The sequence below is a fragment of the Portunus trituberculatus genome, chromosome 49 (genome assembly GCF_017591435.1).
Source record: "Portunus trituberculatus isolate SZX2019 chromosome 49, ASM1759143v1, whole genome shotgun sequence".
NCBI lineage: Eukaryota > Metazoa > Arthropoda > Malacostraca > Decapoda > Portunidae > Portunus > Portunus trituberculatus.
The window spans coordinates 18,404,182-18,430,763 of NC_059303.1; the positions used below are offsets into that span (position 1 = coordinate 18,404,182).

Here is a 26,582-nt window from a genome sequence, read left to right on the forward strand (position 1 = left end):
CAGGAGGTTTATAAATCATTCTTTCTAGCCGTTCTGATTTTACTCTCCATTAAAACACAAAAACTATAGGTAGGTATGTAAATAACACTTTCCATGACCCTAAATAACCGTTCCCCATAGAAAAAACTACAATAATATTAACTCGCGTATTTTTAAGTACTGGTTTTGATAAATTTAATGAGCAATGAACTAAAATAAGCAGAAATAGAGATCATAACACGGCTGATGGACACTCCCCCGTCAGTCCCCCTTGGTCTCGCTTCAGGCCAGGCGGGGTTAGCGGCTTGTTAATTTTTCTTATTTTCTTTGTGACAGTGCGGCAAAATGTATAAATTAGTGAAGGGAAGGTTCGGGTGAGTGCTATTCCTTCTTTCTGTGTGGTGAGACGAGTGTACGTGCTGTAGAAGTAGTTAAATACGGCGTGTTTGAGTGTTTCCCAATCCACCGTCAAGTTTATGTATTTTTTGTTTTATTTAGTTTTTTCCCTGCAGGAATGTGTAGTTGAGGGGCAAGTGTCCATGTATCACTGGGGGGATTAAGGAATGTGTGTGGTTTTACTGAGATTGTTTTTATTTTCCAGTATGTATTATTTTCCTTTTCGCCGGTAATTTTTGTCATCAGATCTATTTTATATACGACTCATCTGTCCCTGTGTGTCTTTGCGCTTGTGTCTGTGTTTCAGTGCTGTGTTGTCTGGGTGGTGTGTGTGTGTGTGTAGTGTTTGTTATATTAAAGATTGATTATCATTGTTTACTTTTTATATTGTGCCAGAAGTAGATAGTATTGCAGTAACGTTTGTGTCTTTGTCCGAGAGTTTGGTATGGTTAGGTTTGGTTAATGGGCACTGCAACACTGAATTGTAACTTTGCACCTTTGCCACACCATGAATGTCAACGTTGCAAAGGTTTTGAAGAAGTTGAACTAAGCAAAGTTGCACTGCCAATTTTCCACAACTTTGAACAAGAACAAAGACTTTTAAAGAAATTGCTGCAGCTGCAGGAGGAGATTGGCCAGGAGGGCATGGAGGAGGAGGATGACTTATAGATATTAGTTTAGGCTGTGTTTTAACAAAAAAAAAAAAAGAAAGAATAATTGATGCATTTCTCTATCTTGTAAAAGCATGTTTCTGATGTTGCATTAAAGTTTACAATGTAATTTAGCAGTCAGACCAGAAAAAAGTCATAAATCACACTGTGGGGGCCAAACAGTCACACTGATCCAGCGGCAAAGTCACAGTCAAAGCCATGCCAATCTTTGGGCTTGGTTTATGATAATTCAGTTCATGGGCCTTATTGGTGATCCTTTTATCGTACTTTTGGCCTGAAATAAATTGTTAGTCTTGAAGTTAATGTACCAAGGTTGTTTCTATAATCCTCTTATTACTGGGAAGTGAAGAAACTTGTACTGTAACTCACTTATCAGATTGACACAGAACACATCAAGTAGTAATTTAAGATAAAAGGTGAAAAAAGGGGTTTGGTAATTAAGAGATAGGAGCATGTCAATATCCATCACCACCAGCTTATCATTTATCTCACTAACTATTAAACTTTACACTACAGTCTATAGTGAGGCCTGGACAGTGTTGTACCCACAAATAATTACCATAGAAGCAGTATGCAGAGTTGGTTTTGGTGTTACAGGTATGCGGTGCGGGTGGTGGGCGGCACACAGGCCAGGTGGGCGCGGCAGAAGCTGTCTGGCCGTGGAGAACAAGAGGCGGTAAGTGTGGTGGGTTGTGCTCATGACATTGCTGCCTCTTTGGATCACCGAGGCTTGTGTGTTACTAATAGCATTGTGTTGTCTCAGTATTGTAACAGTCTTTTCCCTTGCCTGACTCACAATGACAATATCCCACACTTGGATCATTAAAACTAGAGATGTACCGATGCATCGGAATCGGCGGTATCGGCCCATTTTTTGGGTATCAGTATCGGTATCGATACCTAAAAGGAATTTACTACTTAGTGATATATTCAATATAAGATGTTGATGGTACCAAATTAATATAATACAGCGTATTAAGTTTCTATGGTGATTACCGTATGTCATAGAATACTGTTTTCTGTGGTAATAAGCCAAAACCTCTAAATTGGACGTGTATGAAACGTGTATAGGCTGAACTCCGGCATCCTGTCACACAGTCGGTTATGAGTCACCACGCATTCTCACTGTCTCTCAGTCAGACGCTGCTCCTCCACCCACACAAAGTTCACACAGGTGAAAAGCTTATGTTTTTGAACTATAATCTAAGAATGTCAAACTTCAGATATTGAGAATCCAACAAAATGATTTGGTATATATATATATATATATATATATATATATATATATATATATATATATATATATATATATATATATATATATATAGTTAGGCATTTTGCATTATTGTAAATAACAGCATATTCTTATTTGATTTATAATTAACAGTGCTAGTGCTAGCCTTTTCCAAGATATCATACTGGAATAGGTGGAAGCTCAAATTATATATGTATATTAATTTTAATGCAAGTTTAATTTTTGAGTTACTTGTGTTAACCTAAGGATGTAAAATTCCATAACTAAGAAAGTAACGATTCTGTTTTGTAATCATGTGCATTGTGTATAATTTGTTGCATATTAATTATTTAAGATCATAGCAATACACTAGAAATTTAGAATAAACTAAACTTTTTCTATTTAATTGAAAAGATTAGGTGAAAGCTCATTTTTCTGAATTGGTCTACTAATGTGTAATGAATTAATATCAAAGGATGTCAGATTTAATTAAAGGGAAACATACACAACAAAATGAGTTTCTTTTGCTAATATTTTGTGTCTGTTTTACAATTTTAATAATTTTAAAAATATTTTTGATCGCCAAAATATCGTCAATAAAATTAATAATGAAAATGCACAAGACGAAATGGTCGCTAAAGGAGTAAGAATTTCAAATAAGTGACAAGAATCAGAAGACTGAGAAGATATTCATTGCAATTACTGAGTAATTTACCTTTGCAAATGGCTTCAAAAAGCTTCTAGAATTGCTCCTATTTCACAAACGTTCTCAGAAGGACTTACAGCATCCCCCAAAACAAAGCCTCCCATCTGATAACGCTCGCCGTCCACCAACTCATCCTGGTGTCCAGTGCAGTAATCACTATAAGTAGTAGTATCGGTATCAGCCCAATTAGGTGGTATCGGTATCGGAATTGGCCAAAATTTTGGTATCGGTACATCTCTAATTAAAACATTGGTGTTATAAATCATCTGCTCATTCTCATTTAAGAGGGAGGTTTCAAGATATTTATCCTATTCTTGTGGCTAATTCTCGCAGACCTTCTTGGGGACTGGCATCTAAGTGGATCTTTTTATTTAATAATTTTTGTTGCCCTTGCCCAGATTTCCCCTCTTATGTAAAAAATAAATAAATAAATAATGCAATATTCTTTTCCTTTCTTCATTCTCAGCTAGGGCAAGTGGTGGTGCCCATAGCGAGACACTTCACCTCGCTGCATAACACTCGCGGGGCATTGCTGCGGCTGCCGGAGCCTAGGTACAGCGCGCCCCAGAGAGGCATTGGCATGCTGGTGGCCCGGGTGCTGCGTGGTGCTCTCAAGATACGTTACCTTCTCCTGGGCGGGAGCATTGCAGGAGGCAGCGCTCTAGCCAAGGTGTGGCCCCACAGCTGGGTAGTGTGTAATTCACTGTTTGATCTGCTGCAGTCTCTGACGAGACAGCCAGACGTTACCCTACGGAACGAGCTCAGAGCTCATTACAGGCAACCCCCGTTTAACGAAGGGGTTACGTTCCTAAAAAACACTTCGTTAAGCGAAACTTCGTTAAGCGAACCGATTATAACAAGTTTAACCCCTGATTTGAACTTCCATTGAGAATAAGCAAAGTGAGAGTGCATCATAGTACAGTGAAAGGTTTAATGAAAGTAAAAAATTATGAAGTTAAACATTTAGGTAGTTTAATTTAAGTCATTATAATGTACACTAATGTATGTATGTATGTAACTTTGTATGCAACCTGTGGAATGTAAACAAAGGGCGCATCATTGTACTGCATACAAAACTTATGTACCACATTTCCACAAGGCTTTCCATTTTATCCATTGTAGAGTCACGAGTTCAGGTGGTTCTTTTAGCTTGCAAGGAAGATACGGTCTCACCAGCCTTCTTAATAGAGTCTGCTGACTTGAAAATAGAGACAGTATAATATGGAGTCAAGATAGTGGCCAGCACTGCTATAGTTTTCTGGCCTCTCTCGTGTCTGTGAATAATATCTAGCTTCATTTGGAGAGTAAGAGACTTCCTGGTCTTCTTACGAACACTAGGCCAATTGCAGGGCATTTTGGTGGTAAGTTGAGCTAGGGAAGACAAGCTGCTGCTGACGCTGTTATGTTTTGACTGGGGAGTGAATGTTGCCCGTGTTGTCCACGAGAGACTTGATCTTGATCTTGATCTTTATTCTATAGAGGTCCCAGGATTTTTCCTGAGGCAGGCCTTAGTACCAGCAGCTCCTGGTGTATTCAAAAGCCTGTCAGCTTGCGTGATATGGTGGGGCTTTCAAATTTGGAAAAAAATTACCTGGATAAAATTTCGTTAATGCAAGTTTGGTGTTCGTTAAACGAGCAGTTGGTAGTAAAGTGAAACCTTCGTTGTAGCGAAATTTTGTTGTGTGAACCTTCGTTAAACGGGGGTTGCCTGTATTTCCGATCTTGGGATAGGTCTGAGACCAGGCACACACCACACACCGGGACAACAAGGTCACAACTCCTCAATTTACATCCCGTACCTACTCACTGCTAGGTGAACAGGGCTACGTGAAAGGAGACACACCCAAATATCTCCACCCGTGTGTGTGTGTGTGTGTGTGTGTGTGTGTGTGTGTGTGTGTGTGTGTGTGTGTGTGTGTGTGTGTATTTACCTAGTTGTAGTTTTACAGGGCCTGGGCTTTATGCTCGTGTGGTCCCGTCTCCATATCTACACTTATCCAATTTTTCTTTAAAACTATGTACACTCTTTGCTGACACCACTTCCTCACTCAAACTGTTCCAAGTCTCAACACATCTTTGCGGAAACTAAATTTTTAACATCTCTCAGACATCGTCCCTTCCTTAGTTTCTTACTATGCGATCTTGTGCTTCTAAAGTCATATTCTTCTCTCAGGATCAGTTTCTCATTATCCACTTCATCCATTCCGTTAATCAATTTATAAACTTGTATCAGATCCTCTCTCTCTTCTCTGCTCCAAGGTTGGTAGATCCATTGCCTTTAGTCTCTCCTCATATGCCATCCCTTTAAATTCTGGAACCATTCTTGTAGCCATTTTTGTAGTCTCTCTAATTTTCTTATGTGTTTCTTTTATGGGGAGTCCACACAACTCCTGCATATTCCAATCTAGGTCTTATTTTAGTACTTATCAATTTCTTCATCATTTCCTTGTCCATATAGTGAAATGCTACTCCAATATTCCTTAGCAAATTATACGTCTCTCTGAAAATTCTATCAATATGGCTTAACCGGTTGATTATTTTCTTCCATTGTCACTCCCAAGTCCTTTTCCTTTTTTACTTTTTCTAGTTCTACTCCATCTCCCATCTTATAGATTCCCACTGGTCGTCTTTCACTTTTTCCCATTTCCATGACATGGCTTTTGTCCACATTGAATTCCATCTCCCATTTTTTGCTCCATTTCCAGATCTTGTTTAAATCTTCCTGTAGTATTTCACAATCCTCTTTTTGTTTAATGACTCTGCACAGTTTTGCATCGTCTGTGTGTGTGTGTGTGTGTACCTAGTTGTGTTTTACAGGAAAAGAGCTATGCTCATGCTGTCCTGTCTCCATATTACTGTGTTTATTTACTTAGTTGTATGTTACAGCGTTTGAGCAGGGCTTGTAGTGATCTGTCTCCATATCTACTTTTATCTAACTTTTTCTTAAATTTGTGCACACACTGCTGTTACAATGTCTTCACTCAGTCCACTCCTGATGTTCACCATCCTATGCGGAAAACTGAACTTCTTAATGTTTCTCGGACACTGACTTTTCATGATCTTTTTGGAATGTCCTCGTTTGTCTATCTCCATCCTCCGTCAGTGTTACTAGGTCTTGTCTATTTATCTTTTCCATACAGTTTACTAACTTCTACATCGTTATTAGGTCCTTTCTTTCCCATCTATCCTCTAAGGTTGGTAATTCCATTTCCTTCAGTCTGTCTTTATAGGAAAGATCATTTATTTCTGGTGCCATCTTTGTAGCAGTCCTTTAAATTCTTTCTAGTATTTTGATGTCTTTCTTTCTGTATGGTGATCACACCACTGCTGCATATTCCTGTCTAGGTCTTATCATAGTGGTTATGATCTTTTTCATTATACCCTTATCCATGTAATTGAATGTCATCCTGATGTTAGTTAGTGTCTTGTATGTTGAAACAAATAGTTCATTTATGTCTTTCTGAAGTCAGGATGTCTTATATAATCACTCCCAGATCTTACTCTTCACTCCTTTTCATTATAATCACTTCTCCCCTTTTATATTCTCATGTAGGTCTTTTGTTACTTTTGTGCATTTCCATTACATGGCATTTTCTGGTATTAAATTCTAATTGCCACTTTTGGCTTCAGTTCCAGATCTTGTCAATATCTTTATGCAATTCCATACACTCACTGATGTTCCTTATTACTCTCAAAAGCTTTGCATCATCTGCTAACAAATTTATATAGCTACTCAGACCCTCTTGTATATCGCTGATATGTACTTGGAACATAATTGGTGCCAGCACCAAACCCTGTGTGTGTGTGGAAAAGAAACCATTTCTATTTTAGACAAAAATATGTATTGATTATTTTTTTGACCATGTAATCTGTATTCTTGTGTCAATTAACTAACTGTGTAATTGTGTGTGTGTGCTTGCTACATTGAGTCATAGACAATGAGTTGACTCAATCCTCCACTCAATAAGTCAGTTAATACTCACTGAAGTTACTAGAAAGAGAAGGAAAAGAAAGAAGACAAACTTTAAGACTGTTCCTCTGCCCCGCCACAGACTTATGAACAGTGGAAGGAAGCATTGCCAGACGCCAAGTTCCTGGAGGAGCTGCTTCCCTCACAGGAGGACCTGGATTCCATCAGGGCCTCCCTCATAACCTACAGGGACAAGATCAAGGACTCCATACCTGAGTTCTCCTTAGGTAAGCCGGCCCTTCACTTCCTGTCTCACACTGCCCAGTGGTTCTGTTAAGGATCAGCAAGACAGGAGCTTTCATCTTCTGTTTGTGTGAATGATGCTCACTGGATCTGTACACAACTGTCACCTTCTCTCAGACCAGTTTCACATGTCACTTGTATTTTATGCCTTTAACAGCCTTGTATCATCAGCCAATCCTTGTAGTATTTAGTACATATTATATTCCTCTGCTCAAAGTACATTGCACACACACATACACACCTAAAGGAGGGAGACTGATAGCCAAACCAAACACAGAGACTTACACTAAAAGCAAACACATTGGCCAAAAGCAAGAAATGCCAATAAAATATGAAAATAACACCCTCCTCTGCTCAGAGTAATTTACACACACACATGCAGACCTAAAGGAGGGAGACTGATAGTGAAAACAAACACATACACTAGCAATAAAAGCAAACACATATTTCATAAGCAAGAAACACCGAGAAGGGATAAAAATAAAACCACTCTTGAGAAGCGCCACATCAGACAAGTCCCCCATTGCAGACCCCAAGCTGTGGGAGGCAGGGGAGGAGGGATACAGCCAGGTAGCCCAGTGGTTCAAGGAGAGGCTGGATGATGCTATACAGGCAGCTGAGGAGGACAAGAAGAGCGGCTCATCTATCTTCTCTGACGGTGAGTGGGCGAGGGAGGGACTCAGGCCCAGCACAGCACTTCCTTCACCTTGCTTTGTGTGTACTTAGTAATTTTTTTTCACAAGTTATTTTTTGGCTTTGTATGATGTGTGTGTGTGTGTGTGTTTGAGGCCAATTGTGAGGCTGGGTATAGTGTGTATGTGTGTATGGTGAGGAGGGGAGCAGATAGAGAGTGAAGGAGAGAGGTTAAAGAGAGAAAAGATCAAGGTTATAGTTACAGAAAGAAGGGAAGATGAGGTGTAGTGGGTATTGTATCTTGATAATTTAAGAATACTTGAGTTTCCATCTAGACACAAGCTTATCATGGCTTTTGTTTTTACCTTGCTTTCACAAATGTTCATGGTTAAGACAGAAAACTCATGACTTGCAAATAGAATAAGTTTTAACTCTATTCGGATGTAAAATAACAATAACCATAAACATACCCACAATGCAGCCCTGGCACACACAATGACTTGCTGCTCAGGACCATGCCAGAGTCACCTGTCCATGATACTCTTAAGACACCTTTACTTGCTGTACTTGCTGGTGAAATAAGAACCTGAGTATATGTGGGTTTGTCATCCGCTCTTAACTTGAGATGAATATGGTGTACAGGATGGCAATGCTTCAGAAAGATAGAGATTTGGAGTTGTTTTTATCTCTTTAACCATGAACTGTGAATATAACTAAAAAATTAAGGTGTTGGGATAAAGTTTCAAGTAAGATTTTTTTTTTTCTACAGTTTGTTTGTGGTTGTAAAGATTTAACACTTCAAATCTGATAAATTTTTTGTGAATCACAGTGTACTGTAGTAATTTTGGATTTCATTTATATATTTTTAAGAGACATTGTAACCAGAAGCACAAGTCACTGTTGCTAAATTGAGATGATACAAGACAACCTCTCAATCATGTCTGTCACTCAATCACTCACTCACTCACTCACTCACTCACTCACTCACCCTCTCCATTCCCCCCTCAGGCGAGATCCTTACCCTGTCCGGGGGGGTCGGTGCCCCTACGCCATTGGCCAAAGGTGTGTAGAATACAGTGATGCAATGCCTGTTGTGTTGTGCTGAGTGCTGGCAGGTGCCTGGGGGGAGGAGGTGCTGTACTGGGCTGTCCTTTTTTGTCCTTGTCTTGTGGTGGGTGTGGTGGTGGCACTGAGTGATTTCCTAGTACACTTCCAGCATATCAGATCCTCTCCTCAGATAACCTTCGCAGTGATCTTAACCCTTTTAATTTAGATGTTTGATCCTTTCAGTGCTTGGTCTCTTTACCCTTATCTTGTGGCAAGTGTGGTGGTGGTATAGATTAGCTGTCTAGTTCACTTCCAGCATATCAGATCCTCTCCTCAGATATTTTTGTTAGTGATCTTAACCCTTTTAATTTATATGTTTGATCCTTTTACTGCTTGGTCTCTGTACCCTTGTCTTGTGGTGGGTGTGGTGGTGGCATAGTTTGGCTGCCTAGTTCACATCCAGCATATCAGATCCTCTCCTCAGACATCTTTGTTAGTGATCTTAATCCTTTCCAGTAATGATCTGCTATGTTCTTCAGACACCTCTCTTTGCACTGTCTTGCTAACCCCTCAGCTGCAAATGATACTACAACTGACTCTCTCTGTTTAAACTTAAAATGGTAGGCACTAAAAGGTCTCAACTCCTCCATCATGCTCCAGTGGAGTGTTTGGAAAGTATGGGTTAAACTTTCTGTAGTGAACTTCATTGAGCTTTTGTTAAAGCCACAACAGCCAAAGGGTTTTAATAAGAGACAAGATTAGGTGTTCATTCTGTCTCTAGTGTGTCTGGGCAAGCATTTTTTATACTAGTCAAAATTGAATCCCATCCCCCGCAAAAAGAAAAAAATAGCTTAACATGAAATATTACAACAAAGAAAAAGAAAAAAGAAGAAAAGAAAAACAATAGTAGTGAAAGGATTAACTCACAAATAATAAACTCTATCTCATGATCCAAATTCAAGTAGGGAACTGTGACTCCTTATCAAGCATTGAAACTAAACTAAATTCCCTTTCAAACTTGTACTGTAAACATGCATTCAACCACTGCCCTTGTGCTCCTGGTTATGAGAGATGTGCTGTGGTGGCTGCTGGTGTGTGCTGTGAGTGCTAAAGTGTTTCGGTGTGGCAAGACATACAAAGGATGATCAGTAGTCGAGTAACACCACACTCTTCGACTCTGCTTTTTCCTCTTCTTCCAAAAGTTCTTTAACAAAAATTAACTGGGGTCTCAAATTTGTCAGATCAGAGGGCTAGATTGAGGGAAGATGCAAGACTTAATAGAAGGAACATCACATCCTTTTCTGTGCATGTTTCTTCTTCATCCAAAAGTTATCTGTTGTACCAAAAATCAACAGGTCTTTTAAGTTTGTCAGCTCAGAGGACTAGGTTGAGGGAAGATGCAAGACTTAATAGAAGGAACTGGGTGTTACTAGACTTCTGATAATGACTGTACTAGAAATAAGTATTCATGTTCTTGCACTGACTCATTGAATGCCTCTCTCTCTCTCTCCTGTGTTGCTCTGTCTTGTTTTAGTTCAGTAGTTGAGTTGGTATGATGTGCAGTCCTTTGTGTCACGTTTGGCTTTGTGTTGTGTTGTATAGAGGAAAGATAAGCTTGATGTAAGTTTTAGTATATCAAAGTAACTTAACATACAGTAACTCACACAGTGCAATATTAATAGCACTACAGTTCAGCGTCATGTAGCTGTCACTGCATACAACACAAACACAAACAATGCAACTCCACGGCAACACACTCAATGAAACTCCAACACAATGCAGTCAGAACTCACCAATCTATTCCACAACGCTTCACCAAGAGACTGGCAACACAAGCTCACCAAACCAAAATATACCCACAACACCTCACCAAAACACTGACAACACAACCTCACCAAACCAAAATATATTAATAACACTTCACCAAACTAGCCACATCTCACCAGAATACTTGCAACACAACCTCACCAAACCAAAATACCACTCAACACTTCACCAAACTACCCACAATACAACCTCAGCAAAATAATAGTAACACAATCTCACCAAAGCACTTTACCAAACTACCCACAACAACACAACTTCACCAAAACACCCCATAACAATCGAAACTTCACCAGACCACAACACAAACTTCACGGAATACAAGGCACATTTCTTCACACAAACACACGACTCACAGTAAACACAACACAACACAAACACACAACTCACAGCAAAGATTCACAACACAAACACACAACTCACAGCAAAGATTCACAACACAAATACACAACTCACACAGCAAACATAACACAAACACATAACTCAAAGCAAAGATACACAACACAAACACAAATAAACTGATCCGTGTGTCTCTCTTCCAGACTTTTCCCCGGATCTGAAGCAACATGCCCTCTCCTTCACGTCAATGGGCGGCTCAGCGGAGAAGGAGAGAGAGAAAGCTGGTAAGTATATGAGAGATGCAAGGTTTAATACTGAGAGCGTTTCCTGTAATATTAGAAGGCCACGTTTCAACTCTGCTTACTGTATGATGAAATAGATGTAAGGTTTTGGTCAATTTGTAAAGCTAGATGGAATAGAATGCAAGAGTTACTACAAAGTCTATGCTGGCTTTAATGTATGAGAGATTTGGTGACTTTCTTTAGTTAATTTGTATAAAGTTGAAGTGTCTTTAAGTACAGAATCTGTAATATTTTTTTGTTAATTTGTGAAGAAGTACAGTTGCATAATCCATTCCCGCTTAATGTATGAGACTAAATAAACATGTAATGGTTTGGTTAATGTGTAAAAAAAGGAGGTAATGTTATGAGGTGTCTGTACAGTATTGGTGTCATCATATGTTTTAATGTTTTGTGATAACTTGCTTGCTGCCGAGTCATCCCCTCTGAGCATGACCACAACACACTGCCTTTGCCGCCTTGCTCAGTGTTCCCTCTCTTGTAACTGGTGGCTGGTGTTGATCTTTGTGCATACCTTCACTCCTTCACACTCAGAATCTCCTTATAATTCTTCCCTCTGCTGGGTTTTCTTTTTCAGTGACTGCAGATTTTAGGCCAGTTATGGTAAAATTTTGCACCAGTAACAGTAACTACGTAGTGTGTTGGTGTTGAGAACTTTCCTCTCTTCACACCTTGTCTATTTGCATCAGCCGAACTCATTGACAGACTTAAGTAATCCTCGAGACTTTGGAGTGAGTACCAATGGAGATTCAGGCAGGTTCTTGCTTTCCTGCTCTCCTGCTTTCCTTCACCTTTCATGCTAAGTGTGTGCCTCCAAATACTGAACCAACACCTGTGTCCCTGTGTCCCTTTCCTGCTGTTAACCTTCTGTCAGTTATATGAGAATAGTGTTTGAGGGAGAGATGTGAGGGAATGGCTGTGTGTATTCACTGTTTGATCTGCTGCAGTCTCTGATTTACATCCCGTCCTACTCACTGCTAGGTGAACAGACGTGCCAACCGTTATCTGGCTTGTAAGCGCGCTAACCACTGAGCTACCGGACCGTGTGTGTGTGTGTGTGTGTGTGTGTGTGTGTGTGTGTGTGTGTGTGTGTGTGATCCTTGTCTCTGGTGTCCTCTCTCTTGGATTAGGATTGTCTTGTTCATTTTCCTTATCTCTCCTTAAGTTTCATTTAGTTAACCACTTTTATCATCTTTATTGCTCATTGTGTCTCTCTCCATTGGTACAGAGGTTGAATAGCATTGTCTTGCTTCCTATGTGTCGTGGGTTTCCCCTCAACCTCAAGTCCTCTGATGCACTGACAGTCTCTATTGGACGTGAGAGTTGATAGAGCTCTTAGCAGATCAGGGATGTTGAGGTAAAGGGGCAGCCAAGCACAGGAGGGAAGGCAGTTGTTATTTGACTTCTCATCTTAAATAACTTGCTCTTACTCCCACTGTGTCTCTTTCCCTTAAGTTCGTGCTGTCTGGTCTGCTTACCCAGTAGATTCCTCACAGATCAGAGGGCTGAGAATGAAGGGAAGACTGAGTACAGAGTGGAGTGTGGTATGTTGTTTGGGTTCTCACCTTGACTATACCTGTGGTTGAGGGAGGCAGTCGGTGCTTCCCCCTCAGCAGGTCCTTTCTGTGGTCCCTGTCATCACAAGGCTGGTGTGGCCCTCCTTCCAGACCTCCTCCGCATGAGACTCTCCCAGCTCGAGGCAGAACTCCAGGAAAAGACAGACCACTTCACAAAAGAGCTTGCCAGTGTTGTCCATGAGAATGCCGATCTCAAACAAAAGATCCAATCCAATGGTTAGTGTTGTGGTGGTGGGCTGCCAGGGAGAGAGCAAGAGAGAGAGAGAGTGGTGCACTAACACTTCCTGGCCTAGAGTAGTAGACTGTCTCACACACACGCAATTATTACGTGTCCTAAATTCAGTGCTAGCAGTTCCAAATACCATATAAAAACATTGCAAGGTGTGGTGAAGTCCCAGAACAGCTGATGGTTTGTCCTCACCTGGCTGGCTTCAAGTGACTCAGGTGATGGGTGTAGCTGTGTCCTAGCTCGCCACCTCCCACCTTTCCACCTCCCTCAGCACTCCCTACACTCCTCACAGGACACAGGGAGGCTGGCTAGATTGGCTCCAGACACCACAGGGCCAGGGCTGCTGCTTGCTTGTTGGGAGTGATGCGCTGACTAGACCTGGACTAAGCTATGAGTGACGGCAGATAAGAAGGGCTGACTCCTGCTAGTGCTCTCTTGTTGCTTCCTCTGATTACTGTCCCTTATGCTTCATTAGTAGTGCTTCCCAGGTGTCAGTGAAGGGTAGCTTGAGTTGTGTAAGCTTCATGTATTAGAGGCAGCTGTGGTAGTTGTGGTAGTAATGCATGCAGGTTTAGAAGTAGAGTGTAATGCATCTATTGTAACCTTGCCATTGTTTCTGTGCTGCCTCAGTGAAGTATTAGAGGCAGTTGTAGTTGTGCTGGTAATGCATGTGGGATTAGTAGTGGAGTGTAATGCAGCTGTTGTAACCTTGTCATTGTTTCCACATTGCCTCAGTGAAGTGAATGTGTGCAGGTGTTGAGCTAACCAGGCTGTAGCAGCAGGTAATGAGCCAGATCCTCTCTGCAGCAGCCTGTGACATGAAGCCATTGGACTTGTATGATGTTTTGTTCAGGAATGACACTCATTGGACCATTTGTCAACTAATTGGTACACAGGAACATAGTGAAAAAGACTCCCAAAGTGTTATTTCTACTTCAAATTATTGTGTGTGGCTGTATGACATTCTTTTCATCTTGTGTCTAGCTTCCTTCACCTCTCATCAGTCTTCATTAAAGGAGAGAGTTTAGGCCCCGATGGTAACATTGAATATGGACGTGTCTTCAAATGTTGCTTTTCACTGTTCTATATTATTGTATAACATTTTTTTTTAATCTTATCTTTTGCTTCCTTCATTTCTCACCAGTATTCATTAAAGGTGTGACTTCAAACCATTTCATCGTCAATTTTGAACTTGTATCAGAAAGTATGGTGGTTGTGAGGCCTTCCTGATTAACTACTGTGTATGGATGAATGTTTTATTAGACTGACTGGGCTTGGCTAACTGTCTGTCTGCCTTATCTATTCCTAAGATTTCCTTTCAGGAGATAGATGCAGCAGAGGAGTCTTCACTTAAACCTGTCCTTGTCTTCTCTGCATGTTCTCTTAATCTCGCTTTCCCTTCACTAGTATGCTGATAACCTTCTCTTCTTGCTTTCCTTTCTCGCATATGTTGTTAATCTTGCTCTCCTGTCTCCTCACACACTCAGGCAATGCTCTCTTCCTTCACTAGTATACTGATAACCTTCTCTTCTCCTTGCTTTCCTTCCCTGCATATGCTGTTAATTTCACTTCTCTTGTCCTTGCTTTCCTTCCTTGTATGCTCTGTTAATCTTGCTCTCTTGCCTCCTCACACACTTAGGGTTGGCTCTCTCACTGTAGTATGCTGATAACCTTTCCTTGTCCCTTCTCACACAGTCAAGCACTCTACTCTCATTTTAATAGTACATGAATGCTAGTCTTTCAATCTTTCTATTTGCATTTTAGTTTTTGTCTCCTGTAGTGTCTAGAGTTATGGTGAGGGTTTAAGGGTTTGATTTGTTACCTTGATAGTTATTTAGGGTGGTCTCGATGCACAGGGGCGATATCTTACCATGAGCTCTGTTGTATTAGTGTGAGTGAAGTGTTGCCTCTATGTTGTGTGTTGGTGTATTGTCTTGAATGGTGTCTTCTTAAGTAGGTGTGTTGTGTAGGGTTGTGTCAGTGTAGTGCAGTGTGCATCTTGAAGTACAGTAGTGTGAGGCAGTGTGCTTGTAGTGCTGTATTGGTGTAGTAGTGAGGATGGCTTCGTAAAGAGATCACACCGTATGCTCTGCTTGTATCACTTAGTTGTTGGTGTTAGTTCTTAATACACTCCCTGGCAGTCACACTCTTTTTATAATATTATATTTGTATCATTTAGTTCTGCATTAGTTTCTCTTGTAAGATGTACACTTGAGTTTGTGATGTTACAGTTCATGCCAGACACTTCACTTGTTTCTTGCATGGTAGACACACCTTGACTGTCACACCTCCCTCTGTAGTCATAGGGAGACACACTGCTTTATCTGTACACTCTTTTGGAGACCCATTTCCTCTTGAAGTCAAAGTTACACCAATCATTTTTAGGCAAACAGTCTCTTGCCACAATCTCCTATGCTGTTAACAAACCCAGCCGTGCCTTTCCCTACAGACAACATAAGGGAGAAATATGAGAGTCTGCAGGAGGAGTTGATGCAGGTCCAACTGAAGTACCAGAGAGAGATAGAGCGCCTGGAGAAGGACAACAAGGAGCTCCGTAAATCCCTCATGCTACGTGCCGGGGACAAGGTGGCAAGGAAGAAGGTGAAGAAGTCCCTGATAGATATGTACAGTGAGGTGCTGGATGAGCTGTGTGACTACGACAGCAGCTACGACACACAGGACCACTTGCCTCGGGTGGTGGTGGTGGGTGATCAGAGCTCCGGCAAGACGTCTGTGCTGGAGATGGTGGCTCAGGTGTGTGTGTGTGTGTGTGTACTAACCTTTGTATTTTATGTATCTGTTTGTTGTATTTACTTTATCTTGTTCTTTTTCCTTAGTGTCTCTTCTTATTCTTTTCCACATCTTTCAATTCCCTTCTTTCTTTTCCATTCTTATACCTCATTCTTCTAATCCTTCTTCCTTTCTCTAGTTTTCATTCCTATTTTTGTTCTATTTTCTCTGTATTTATTTATATATTTTATATTCTATTTTATTTTATTTGTTTATTTATTTTTATTTATTTATTTATTTATTTATTTATTTATTTATTATTTTTTTTTTGCATTTCTTTCTTTGATCCTTCCTTTTTCCATTTTCACGTTTTTTGTTTCCTCTCTTTATCAGTTTTCCCACAGAATATTGCTTCCATATCATCACTACAGTATCGCTCCTTCATGTTAATACGTCCCAAACAACACCTGTCTGCCACTCCCCCTCCTCACTAATGTGCTACTAAAGACTCTTATTCTCAGTTTTTCTCTTGCATTACAGTCACTGCCTCATATTACCATCTATATAACCTCATTTGTTCTGTATTTCCTATCAACTCACTCCCACAGACTCATTGCTTCATGTCACTTCTTGCATTACATTGCCACTACCTCACACACTCACTCCCACAGATTACAGCTTCATTTCTTGCATTACACTGTCACTGCCTCACATTCATTCACTCACTTCCACAGACTTAGCTTCATGTCACCTCTTGCATTACACTGTCACTACCTCACACACACTCAGTCACTCCCAGTCTCATAATTTCATCTATTGCATGAAACTGCCACTGACTCACACACTCACTGACTCCCACAGACTTAGCTTTATGTCACCTCTTGTATTACTGCCTCTATCACTCACTCACTCCCACAGGCGCGCATCTTTCCAAGGGGTGCTGGAGAGATGATGACGCGAGCCCCTGTCATGGTCACCCTCAGTGAAGGGCCGTACCACATCGCCTCCTTCAAAGACTCCACACGCGAGTTTGATCTCACGAAGGAGTCTGAGTTGGCTGAGCTGAGGAAGGAGGTGAGGTGTTGCTTGTTGCTTATTTCTGTCTTTTGTGTGTGTGTGTGTGTGTGTGTATTTTTGTGAATGGAGTGTGTGTGTGTGTGGATACTTGCTTGTTTCTGTTTCTCATTGTTTTTTTTTATTATTTATATATATATATATATATATATATATATATATATATATATATATATATATATATATATATATATATATATATATATAAAGAGTGTGAATGGGGTGTGTGTGTTTGTGTGTGGTGCCTGCTTGTTTCTGTTCATCATTGGTTTTTTTTTTTTTTTTTTTTTAGAGTGTGAATGGAAGATGTGTGTGTGTGTGTGTGTGAGAATGTTTGGTGCCTGTGAATGAAGAATGTGTGTGTTTGTGAGTGTGTGGTGCATGCTTGTTTCTGTTTTATTGTTGTTTTCTTTGTGTATCTCTTTTGTTGAAGAATGTGTTGGAGTGTGTAGTATTTGCTTGTTTCTATTCTTATTGTTTTCTTTGTGTATCCTTTCATCTTGAGTGTGGACGAGTCATGAGTGTGTGTAGTGCTGTGTCTGGGCCTGTGATGTCGGTAGAATGTTTTGTTATTCTCACTCTTGTTATACTACTCATACTAAATCTTGCTTTCATTTTCCATGTTTTGCTATATTTGTGTATGTCCTGTGTCTTTTTAACCTTTATTATTCTTGATGTAGTGGTGAACTTATACCATGTCATACTGTACTCTGTTCTTTAATGTCCTGTTTTAATTGAGTTTTTGTATTATATTCTGCATTTTTCGAGTGTACGTGTTTGTGACCATCAATTCTCCGTTCAAAGGGGTAATAATGGCAGTCATCCAAGCATCCTCTCATCAAAAAACAGTAACATTAATAACTGTACACAAAACACAGCATCTGAACAGCAGCAGTAGTAATAATGTTGGTGGTGTGGCAGGTGGAGTTGAGGATGAGGAACAGTGTGAGGAATGGACGCACAGTGAGCCACGAGGTGATCTCCATGACGGTGAAGGGGCCCGGCCTGCAGCGGATGGTGCTGGTGGACCTGCCTGGCATCATCAGTGTGAGTACCAGTGTGCTGAGTGTTAGACTGTATTTTTTTAGAGGAGAAAGTTGGCCAAGGACAACTGAAAGTGTAAAAAAAATAAGAAAGAATAGAAAAAGAAGGGCTACTTAGAATGCCAGTCTTGAAATGAAAGTTTAGTGTGTTTTATGTTTTATTGTGTTTTAAGCCATTTACAGGTCTTTACTGCAAACATTTTGATGGATCATATCTTCCATGTTCTTTTGTAACTAATAATTGGTTGTGGTCTGTCAATATCTATCCAATCAAAGGAAAAGAAACAACAGAAATATTTACAGTACAAGGGTTAAAGACAAAAATGACAAGAAAATATACATACCTATACACACAATAAAAACACTTAAGTACAAATAAATAAATAAATAAGTAATAAATGATAAATAAATGGAACAGAATTGCATGTGTATCAGGACAAAGTCAAGTAATGAAATATTGATAAATAATAATACTACATACCATCCAGTTCTTTTCCAGACAGTGACAAAAAGCAATAGAAATATTTACACTAGTACATAATTTTTAAGAAAACAATAACTGTGTAACAAAAAATATATATACACAACAAAAAGACACACACATAACCCTTCCAGATGATGACAAAATAACATAAAAGAAAGAATAAATTACATGGAATAAAATAACTTGTGTAGCTCTAACAGACAGACAAATAAATAGATAGTAATGACACATAACAAAAATTAATAATAATAGTAATGATAGTATATACCAGACCAATTCCTTTGCAGACGGTGACGACAGACATGGCGGCGGACACAAGGGAGGCGATCCGCAGCATCTCCCAGCAGTACATGTCCAACCCCAACGCCATCATCCTGTGCATCCAGGATGGCTCCGTTGATGCCGAGCGATCCAATGTGACAGACCTGGTGAGCCAGATGGATCCCCAAGGCAAGAGGACCATCTTTGTGCTCACTAAGGTGGACCTGGCTGAGGAAAATTTGGCCAATCCTGACAGGGTAAGTGTGTGTGTGTGTGTGTGTGTGTGTGTGTGTGTGCATGAGTGAATGAGTCAGTGAGTGAGTGTGTGTGAGCATATCTTCCTTTCTTTCTATAACTTGACTGGTGTAACAGGCAACATTTATCATCTCTGTGAGTAATAATTCACTACCATTCTATAGTGAAGGGATGTATATGATGCAAATATGTACAAAATTTATGAATGCATGTGAATTATAGATAAGTTTTCATGTCCCTGTTGATTGTGGGAAGTGTTGACCTGACACATATCCCCTGGAGAGGTCAGAGTCTGCATTGATAAACACTTAAACACTGAGAGCTAAACATTACTCTCAAAGTAAAGAATTCTTTCAAACTTGTTCCTAACCTGAAAATGAGTTTGCTCCTGGACGTACTGTCAGAATGTGTCCAAGATAAGAGTACCTCAAAGGGTGTTTTGTATGAGTTAAGAGTGAGTTTTGTTTGGTCTTATAAAGTCAGAATATACATACATACATACATAGATGCACATGACAAAGATATACACAAAGAACATAATAGCTGGAAAGAACATTCATTTCACTCCCTCTGTTGGTTATAAAGATGACAAAGAAAATGAAAGATGATAAAGTATTCTCCTCACCTCACTTTCCTGTCTGTTGGCTCCTGTCAGATAAGGAAGATTCTGGCAGGCAAGCTGTTCCCAATGCGGGCGCTGGGCTATTTTGCGGTGGTGACGGGCCGTGGCAACCAGGAAGACTCCATCCAGGACATCAAGGACTATGAGGAGTCCTTCTTCAGCTCCTCCAGGATATTCAAGTGAGTTGCTGGATGCCTTGCCGGATCATCTTGGTTATCTTCTCTTACTTTCATCACCACCATTTCACTCCCTATATTTTAAAGATGACAAAGGAGATAAGAGACAATAAGGAAGATGATATAAGCATTCTTCTCACCTCACTTCCCTCCCTCTATTTTAAAGATGACAAAGGAGATAAGAGATGATAAGGAAGGTGACAAAAGCATTCTCCTCACCTCACTTCCCTCCCTCTGTTTTAAAGATGACAAAGGAGATAAAAGATGATACAGAAGATGGCATAAGCATTCTCCTCATCTCACTTCCCTCCCTCTATTTTAAAGGTTGACAAAGAAATAAAAGATATGGAAGATGACACAAGCCTTCTTCTCATCTCACTTCCCTCCCTCTGTTTTAAAGATGACAAAGGAGATAAAAGATAATAAAGAAAGTGACAAAAGGGATAAAATATGATAAGGATGGTGACACAAGCATTCTCATCATCTCGCTTTCCTCCTGATAGTTTAAAATGCAAGAGTTAACCAGTACTCTCAATCTTTCATTCTTTTCTCTGGCAAACTCTGGAACTCCCTGCCTTTGTCTATATTTCCAACTTCCTATGACTTGACTTCATTCAAGAGGAAGGTCTCAAGACATTTATAATTATCCCTGTCCTTTGGCTAATTCTTTTGGCTCTGTAAGGAGACTGGTGACTGAGTGGACCTTTTTTTTCTTTATATTTTTGTTGTCCTTGGCCAATCCTCCTCTCTTACACACAAAAAAAAAAAAAAAAATACAAGATGGCAAAGGAAATAGAAGATGATAAGGAATAATACAAGCATTATCCTCATCTGACTTTACTCTGTAGGTTTTAAAAGATGACAAAGGAAATAGGAGATGATAAAGGAGGTGACACAAACATTCCCCTCACCTCACTTCTCCCTCCCCCCCTCTGACCCGTGGTGTTGGTGTTGTCTGTGCAGGGGCGGCGTGATCAACAGCCACCAGTGCACCACCAGAAATTTGAGCTTTGCCGTGTCGGAGCGGTTCTGGAAGATGGTTCGGGACACGGTGGAGCAGCAGGCGGATGCATTCAAGGCCACACGCTTCAACCTGGAGACCGAGTGGAAGAACAACTTTCCCCGGTGAGTGGACAAGTGTGGATGGTGCGAATGTTCTCTTTTTTTGCTTTATAGATTTTTTTTTTTTTAATTTATGTATTTTTTATGTGTAGGTTTGGTTGTCTCTTTTTACCTTTTCTTTATTCTCATCTTGTTTGTTTAGTTTTTTTGATGTGAAGGTTTTTGGTCTCTTTTTCATTTTACAGAGCCTTGTTTTAATTTTTTCTTTCTTTCTCTCTCCTTTTGTTTCATGGTAAGGTATGGTGGTCTCTCTTTCTCATCTCATGTGGTCTTTTCTTTTTTTTTTTTTTTTTTTTTCAATGGGAAGGTATCTAGGTCTCTCTCTCTCTCTCTCTCTCTCTCTCTCTCTCTCTCTCTCTCTCTCTCTCTCTCTCTCTCTCTCTCTCTCTCTCTCTCTCTCTCTCTCTCTCTCTCGTTTTATGTGAAGGTATGTTGGTTACTCTCATTTACAGCCTTTTTTTTTTTTTTTTTTTTTTTTTTTCATGGAAAGGTATGGTAGTCTTTTTCATTTTGTAGGGCCTTGCTTTCTTTTTTTTCTTTTTCTTTTCTTCTTTTATGTGAAGGTATGGTAATCTCTGTTTCTCATTTTACAGTGCCTGGTTTTCTTTTTCTTTTCTTTTATGGGAAGGTATGGTGGTCTCTGTTTTTCATTTTGTAGGGCCTTGTTTTCTTTTTTTTTTTGTTTTTTTTATGGGAAGGTTTTTGTGGTTTGTCCTTTTCACTTTACAGAGCCTTGTGTTCGTTTCATCTCTCTCTCTCTATTGCTTTTTCCTATTTATTATTTTTCTTCTTTCTTTTTATGAGAGGATCAGGTTGTCTCTTCTTCTTTTTATTTGTTGCTTTTCTATTTGTTATTTTTTTGTTCCTTTTGTATGTGAAGGGTTTGTGGTTTCCTTCATTTTACAGGCCCATGTGTTTTTTTTTTTTTTTTTTTTTTTTTTATTTATTTATTTATTATTTTAAATTATTGTTTATTCTTGTATGTGGTCTGGTGGTTTCTTTTTCACATGTTTTTTATTTATTATGTTTCCATCTGTTATTTTCTCTTTTTCATGAGAAGGTCTGGTTGTGTGTGTGTCTTTCACTGTAGAGCCTTGTGTTTTAATTTTTATTTAATTTTATAATTTTTTCTGTTTGTTATTTTTTCCTTTAGTTTTTTTTGAGATCTGGTGGTCTCTCTCCTTTACACTTTACTGGCTCTTGTGTTCTTCTTATTTATTTTTTATTTTTTACAAGGTGTGGTCTAAGGTATCAAGGAAATGCCCTCTATAGATTGATGAATATAAAAAAAAAAGAGGGCCCTATTAATATTTTGCTCCCTCATCAAGGTTACAGGGCTTTCAAAATAGTCATAAGATTTTTTTAATTAATTTATTTTTTATTTATTTACAGGTAACTCGATTTACACGATAGATATGTTCCAAGAAGCATCGCGTATTTCAAAATTCACGTAAAACAAACTTGTAATTCTCATAAGAAACAATAGATAATAGGGGGGATGTGGGATGTGGTCCAAATCATGTATAAGCAAACCGATCGCGCAAATTTAATTATAATATTTTTTTGTCACGTATTAACAAAAACGCATAAATTAAACACGTGTAAATCAAGTGTTACCTGTATTTTTTTTTTTTCTTTTTTTTATTTATTGTTTTTCCCCCTCATAATGACATGGAGTCCTTATCAAACCATCAAAATCATGGAAGACACCCAAAAAGATTCCAGTAACTTCCATTACAGCCAACTTAACCAAGGTGAAGCTGGGGAATGTTAGAGAAATATCGACCAAAGTCTTACATTTATCGTATTCTTTGTGGCCAACTCTCTCGGACCTGCTCGGGGACTGGCATCTAAGTGGGCATTTTTGTTTAATAATTTTTGTTCACCTTGGCCAAATTTCCCCTCTAATATTAAAAAGAAAAGAGAAAAAAGAAATTATATCTTTTTTTTACTTTACCAGGTCTTACATTATTTTTTCGGTCTTTTCTTGTTTATTATTTTTCTTTTCTTTTTACTTCTCTCTTTAATTTCCTCAGTACCATGACACATTTTGATATTTATTCTACTTACTATATGGCGATTTTATACGGCTTCAGAAACTTCTTACGTGGGAATTGAAATAGTGAAGACTGTAGCCATTAATCTTTTGAACACCATAGAGCCTTCCTAATGTAAATAAGTTGTCTAATCACACCCAAAACTCAAGGTAAAAATATGTCTCAGTATTGAAGAGGTTAACTTGCCAAGATGATAGCTAAAAGTATGTGTCCCTGCAGCACTCGGGAACTGGACCGGGATGAGCTATTTGAGAAGGCACGCGGGGACATCCTTGACGAGGTGGTGAACTTATCCCAGGTATCGCCCAAGCAGTGGGAGGAGGTGCTGTCCAAGAAGATGTGGGAGAAGATGGCCACCTACATCTTTGAGAACATCTACCTACCCGCTGCCCAGGCCACCAGCTCAGGTACACACCCTTACTCATCATCAAGGGGTTTTTTGCTCTTAATTCTTTGTCCCTTGTAGTGAGAGAGAGAGAGAGAGAGAGAGAGAGAGAGAGAGAGAGAGAGAGAGAGAGAGAGACACACACACACACACACACACACACACACACACACACACACACACACACCATTTCAAACCCACACAAACATTAACCCCTCTTTAGCACATCAGCTTCCCTTTTCACCCACCTACAATTTCAACTTTCTTTCTACCCTTTCCTCTCCACTGCACAGGAACCTTCAACACCACTGCTGACATCCGCCTCAAACAGTGGGCGGACCAGATGCTGCCCCGGCGCTGTGTGGAGGTGGGCTGGGAGACGCTGCAGGATGAGTTTCGTAAGTTTATCGAGCGTGCTAAGAATTCCAAGGACCACGACACCATCTTTGACAACCTGAAGGCGTGTGTGGTGGATGAGGCGATGAGGAGGCATGCTTGGGAGGACAAGGTAAGGAGGAGGAGAATTGTTTTTCTTTTATGGTATTGCAGGGGTAAGATATGAAAGAGAGAATGGACAAGAGGAATGGCATGTAAAGATGTTATAGGTTTTCAGTGTTTGTGGGAGTAAGAGAAGAACAGGAGGGTAGAGAGAGGAATGAGATGTTTTGATGTATGCTAGTTGTATCTTAGTTTATGCAGAAGGAAGACAGCAAGGTAAAGAGGGAAAGAAAAGTTTTTGCCTCATGTTAGTGTTTGCAGTGCTTCATTTTTGTTAGTGTTTATAGAAATACCTGAAGTCCTCCTTATACGGTACTTCGTTATCCGGTAAAGTCACAGTTATGGTGTCTGGTAATTACTATTCTATTTACGGTAAGAAAAATTCACATACGGTATCCGCTCGTGTTTTGTTTACACTGTACTGTAGCGCCACCACGCTGTGCAGCCACCACAACAATCAGTCTCTTCCCGCGTTTCTCACTGAATACAAGTGAAATCTTTAGAGCGTGTTTTTTTGTGGATATTATGAGGAAGGGCTGAAATCCCTACTGTCCCTTTGCCTTGGGAGGGACATCATCTGATAGAATACGTGGTGAGTGAAAGATAAATAAAAACATTTTGTTTATTTCTTTTGTGCAGTACTTTACATTTTTTTATATGACTATTTTTATATATTTTCATGTCAGTAGGGATGACTTTCAATGTGCTGGAACACATCCCCTATTATTACATGTTATAATGGGTTCGGTATACGGCAATTTTGATTTGCGGTAAGGTTTTCAGGAATGCACATGTAACGTATAACGAGGACTTACTGTACAGCAGTAAAGAGAGAAATGAGAGGTTCTGGCACATGTTAGTGTTTGCAGTGTTTCTTTTTTATGTCCGGTTTTGGAATGTCCCTTTCCCCACCACTTGTCACAACATTCACTGCCTCTTCCTCCTACCTATCATATTGTGAATTGTGTCTTGTGTAATGTTCCTTTTTGCCACTTTATTGTCATTTTCATGTTTCCATTGCTCATCAAAATATTCACATCTCTCTCTCTCTCTCTCTCTCTCTCTCTCTCTCTCTCTCTCTCTCTCTCTCTCTCTCTCTCTCTCTCTCTCTCTCTCTCTCTCTCTCTCTCTCTCTCTCTCTGACATCACCAGGCTGCTGACGTGCTGCGGGTGATCCAGCTCAATGCCCTGGAGGACCGCTCAGTCAGTGACAAACAGCAGTGGGATGCAGCCTGCCATTTCCTAGAGGAGTCGGTGAAGGAGAAGCTGACTGCCACTGAGAGTACATTACGGTGAGGCTTGGTGGCTCTTTACCTTAACACACCTACACCCACACATACTAAGACCTGAATTGATTTAAGAGGGAGGTTTCAAGACACTACTTATCCTTTTATTTTAGTTAACTCTCTTGGAGCTGTTTGGGAATTGGCATCTGCCCCAATCAGAAACAAGTGAAAGATCAGAAGTTAGGCGTCCTATAGCATCTCGCCTTGAGTCATTTAATTGTTGTTGGGTTGGGCGTCTGTTGAACGCTGTTGAATAATGCAAGGTGGTATCATCAGCATAGGAGTGGATAGGGCATTGAGTCAGATTTAGGAGATCATTGATGAATAATAGAAAGAGAGTGGGTGATAGGACAGAACCCTGTGGAACACCACTGTTGATAGTTTTAGGGAAGAACAGTGACCGTCTACTACAGCAGCAATAGAACGATCGGAAAGGAAACTGGAGATGAAGGTACAGAGAGAAGGATAGAATCCGTAGGAGGGTAGTTTAGAAATTAAAGATTTGTGCCAGACTCTATCGAAGGCTTTCGATATGTCAAGGCCGACAGCAAAGGTTTCACCGAAGTCCCTAAAGAGGATGACCAAGATTCAGTTAGGAAAGTAAGAAGATCACCAGTAGATCTGCCTTTACGGAAACCATACTGGCAATCAGAGAGAAGGTTGTGAGCTGATAGATGCCTCATTATCTTCCTATTAAGGATAGACTCAAAGGCTTTAGAAAGGCAGGAAATCAAAGCTATAGGGCGGTAGTTAGAAGGATTGGAGTGGTCACCTTTTTTAGGGACAGGTTGAATGTGAGCAAACTTCCAGCAAGAAGGATAAATAGAAGTAGAGACACAGATGAAAGAGTTTGACCAGGCAGTGAGCGAGTTCGGAAGCACAGTTTTTGAGAACAACAGGAGGGACTCCATCCGGACCGTAAGCCTTCCGAGAATCAAGGCCAGAGAGGGCCAGGAAAACGTCTTTATAAAGAATTTTAATTTTAGGGATGAAGTAGTCAGAGGGTGGAGGAGTAGGAGGAATATGCCCAGAATCATCCAAAGTTGAGTTGGTAGCAAAGGTTTGAGCGAAGAGTTCAGCTTTAGAAAAGAAGAGACAGCTGTAGAGCCATCTGGATGAAGTAAAGGAGGGAAAGACGAAGAAGTAATAAATGGATTTTTTGTTTGTTTCTATTGCCCTTGGCCAGATTTCACCTCTTACATGAAAAATGAGGAATGTATAGCTCCATGCCAGAGATAATCACATGCACACACACACACACACAGTTCCTCCCACTTAGCAGAGTTAAAATGCCAGAAGCACCTCACTTTAACATTGACACTACCTCAATTTCAGTGAATGGCATGTGATTCAGGCTTTAAATGTATTGTTAGGAGTGAAAGACAGGCATTCATTGATTCTGTATTCTTTTGGCAGTATAACAAATATCTAGTTACTCGTAA

The 26,582-nt window shown here is 39.9% G+C and overlaps 1 protein-coding gene across 4 annotated transcripts in view; it reads left to right on the forward strand.

Annotated features, from left to right (window-relative positions):
* Positions 1-238: 238 nt before the first annotated feature.
* LOC123499195 (dynamin-like 120 kDa protein, mitochondrial) overlaps positions 239-26,582 on the forward strand; it is a 31,954-nt gene continuing 5,610 nt past the window's right edge. The window contains exons 1-17 of one of the 4 annotated variants that reach the window (XM_045246919.1): positions 239-353; positions 1,644-1,722; positions 3,453-3,656; positions 7,039-7,183; positions 7,729-7,857; positions 8,841-8,894; positions 11,246-11,326; positions 13,009-13,134; positions 15,597-15,901; positions 16,796-16,951; positions 17,873-17,998; positions 18,766-18,996; positions 19,650-19,795; positions 20,756-20,917; positions 23,191-23,378; positions 23,650-23,864; positions 25,007-25,146. In XM_045246919.1, the coding sequence (XP_045102854.1) occupies positions 325-353; positions 1,644-1,722; positions 3,453-3,656; positions 7,039-7,183; positions 7,729-7,857; positions 8,841-8,894; positions 11,246-11,326; positions 13,009-13,134; positions 15,597-15,901; positions 16,796-16,951; positions 17,873-17,998; positions 18,766-18,996; positions 19,650-19,795; positions 20,756-20,917; positions 23,191-23,378; positions 23,650-23,864; positions 25,007-25,146 (2,516 nt within the window). In that variant the 5' untranslated portion in view covers positions 239-324. The remainder of the gene's footprint in view (positions 354-1,643; positions 1,723-3,452; positions 3,657-7,038; positions 7,184-7,728; positions 7,858-8,840; positions 8,895-11,245; positions 11,327-13,008; positions 13,135-15,596; positions 15,902-16,795; positions 16,952-17,872; positions 17,999-18,765; positions 18,997-19,649; positions 19,796-20,755; positions 20,918-23,190; positions 23,379-23,649; positions 23,865-25,006; positions 25,147-26,582) is intronic. The other 3 variants (XM_045246921.1, XM_045246920.1, XM_045246922.1) reach the window with 3 other exon arrangements.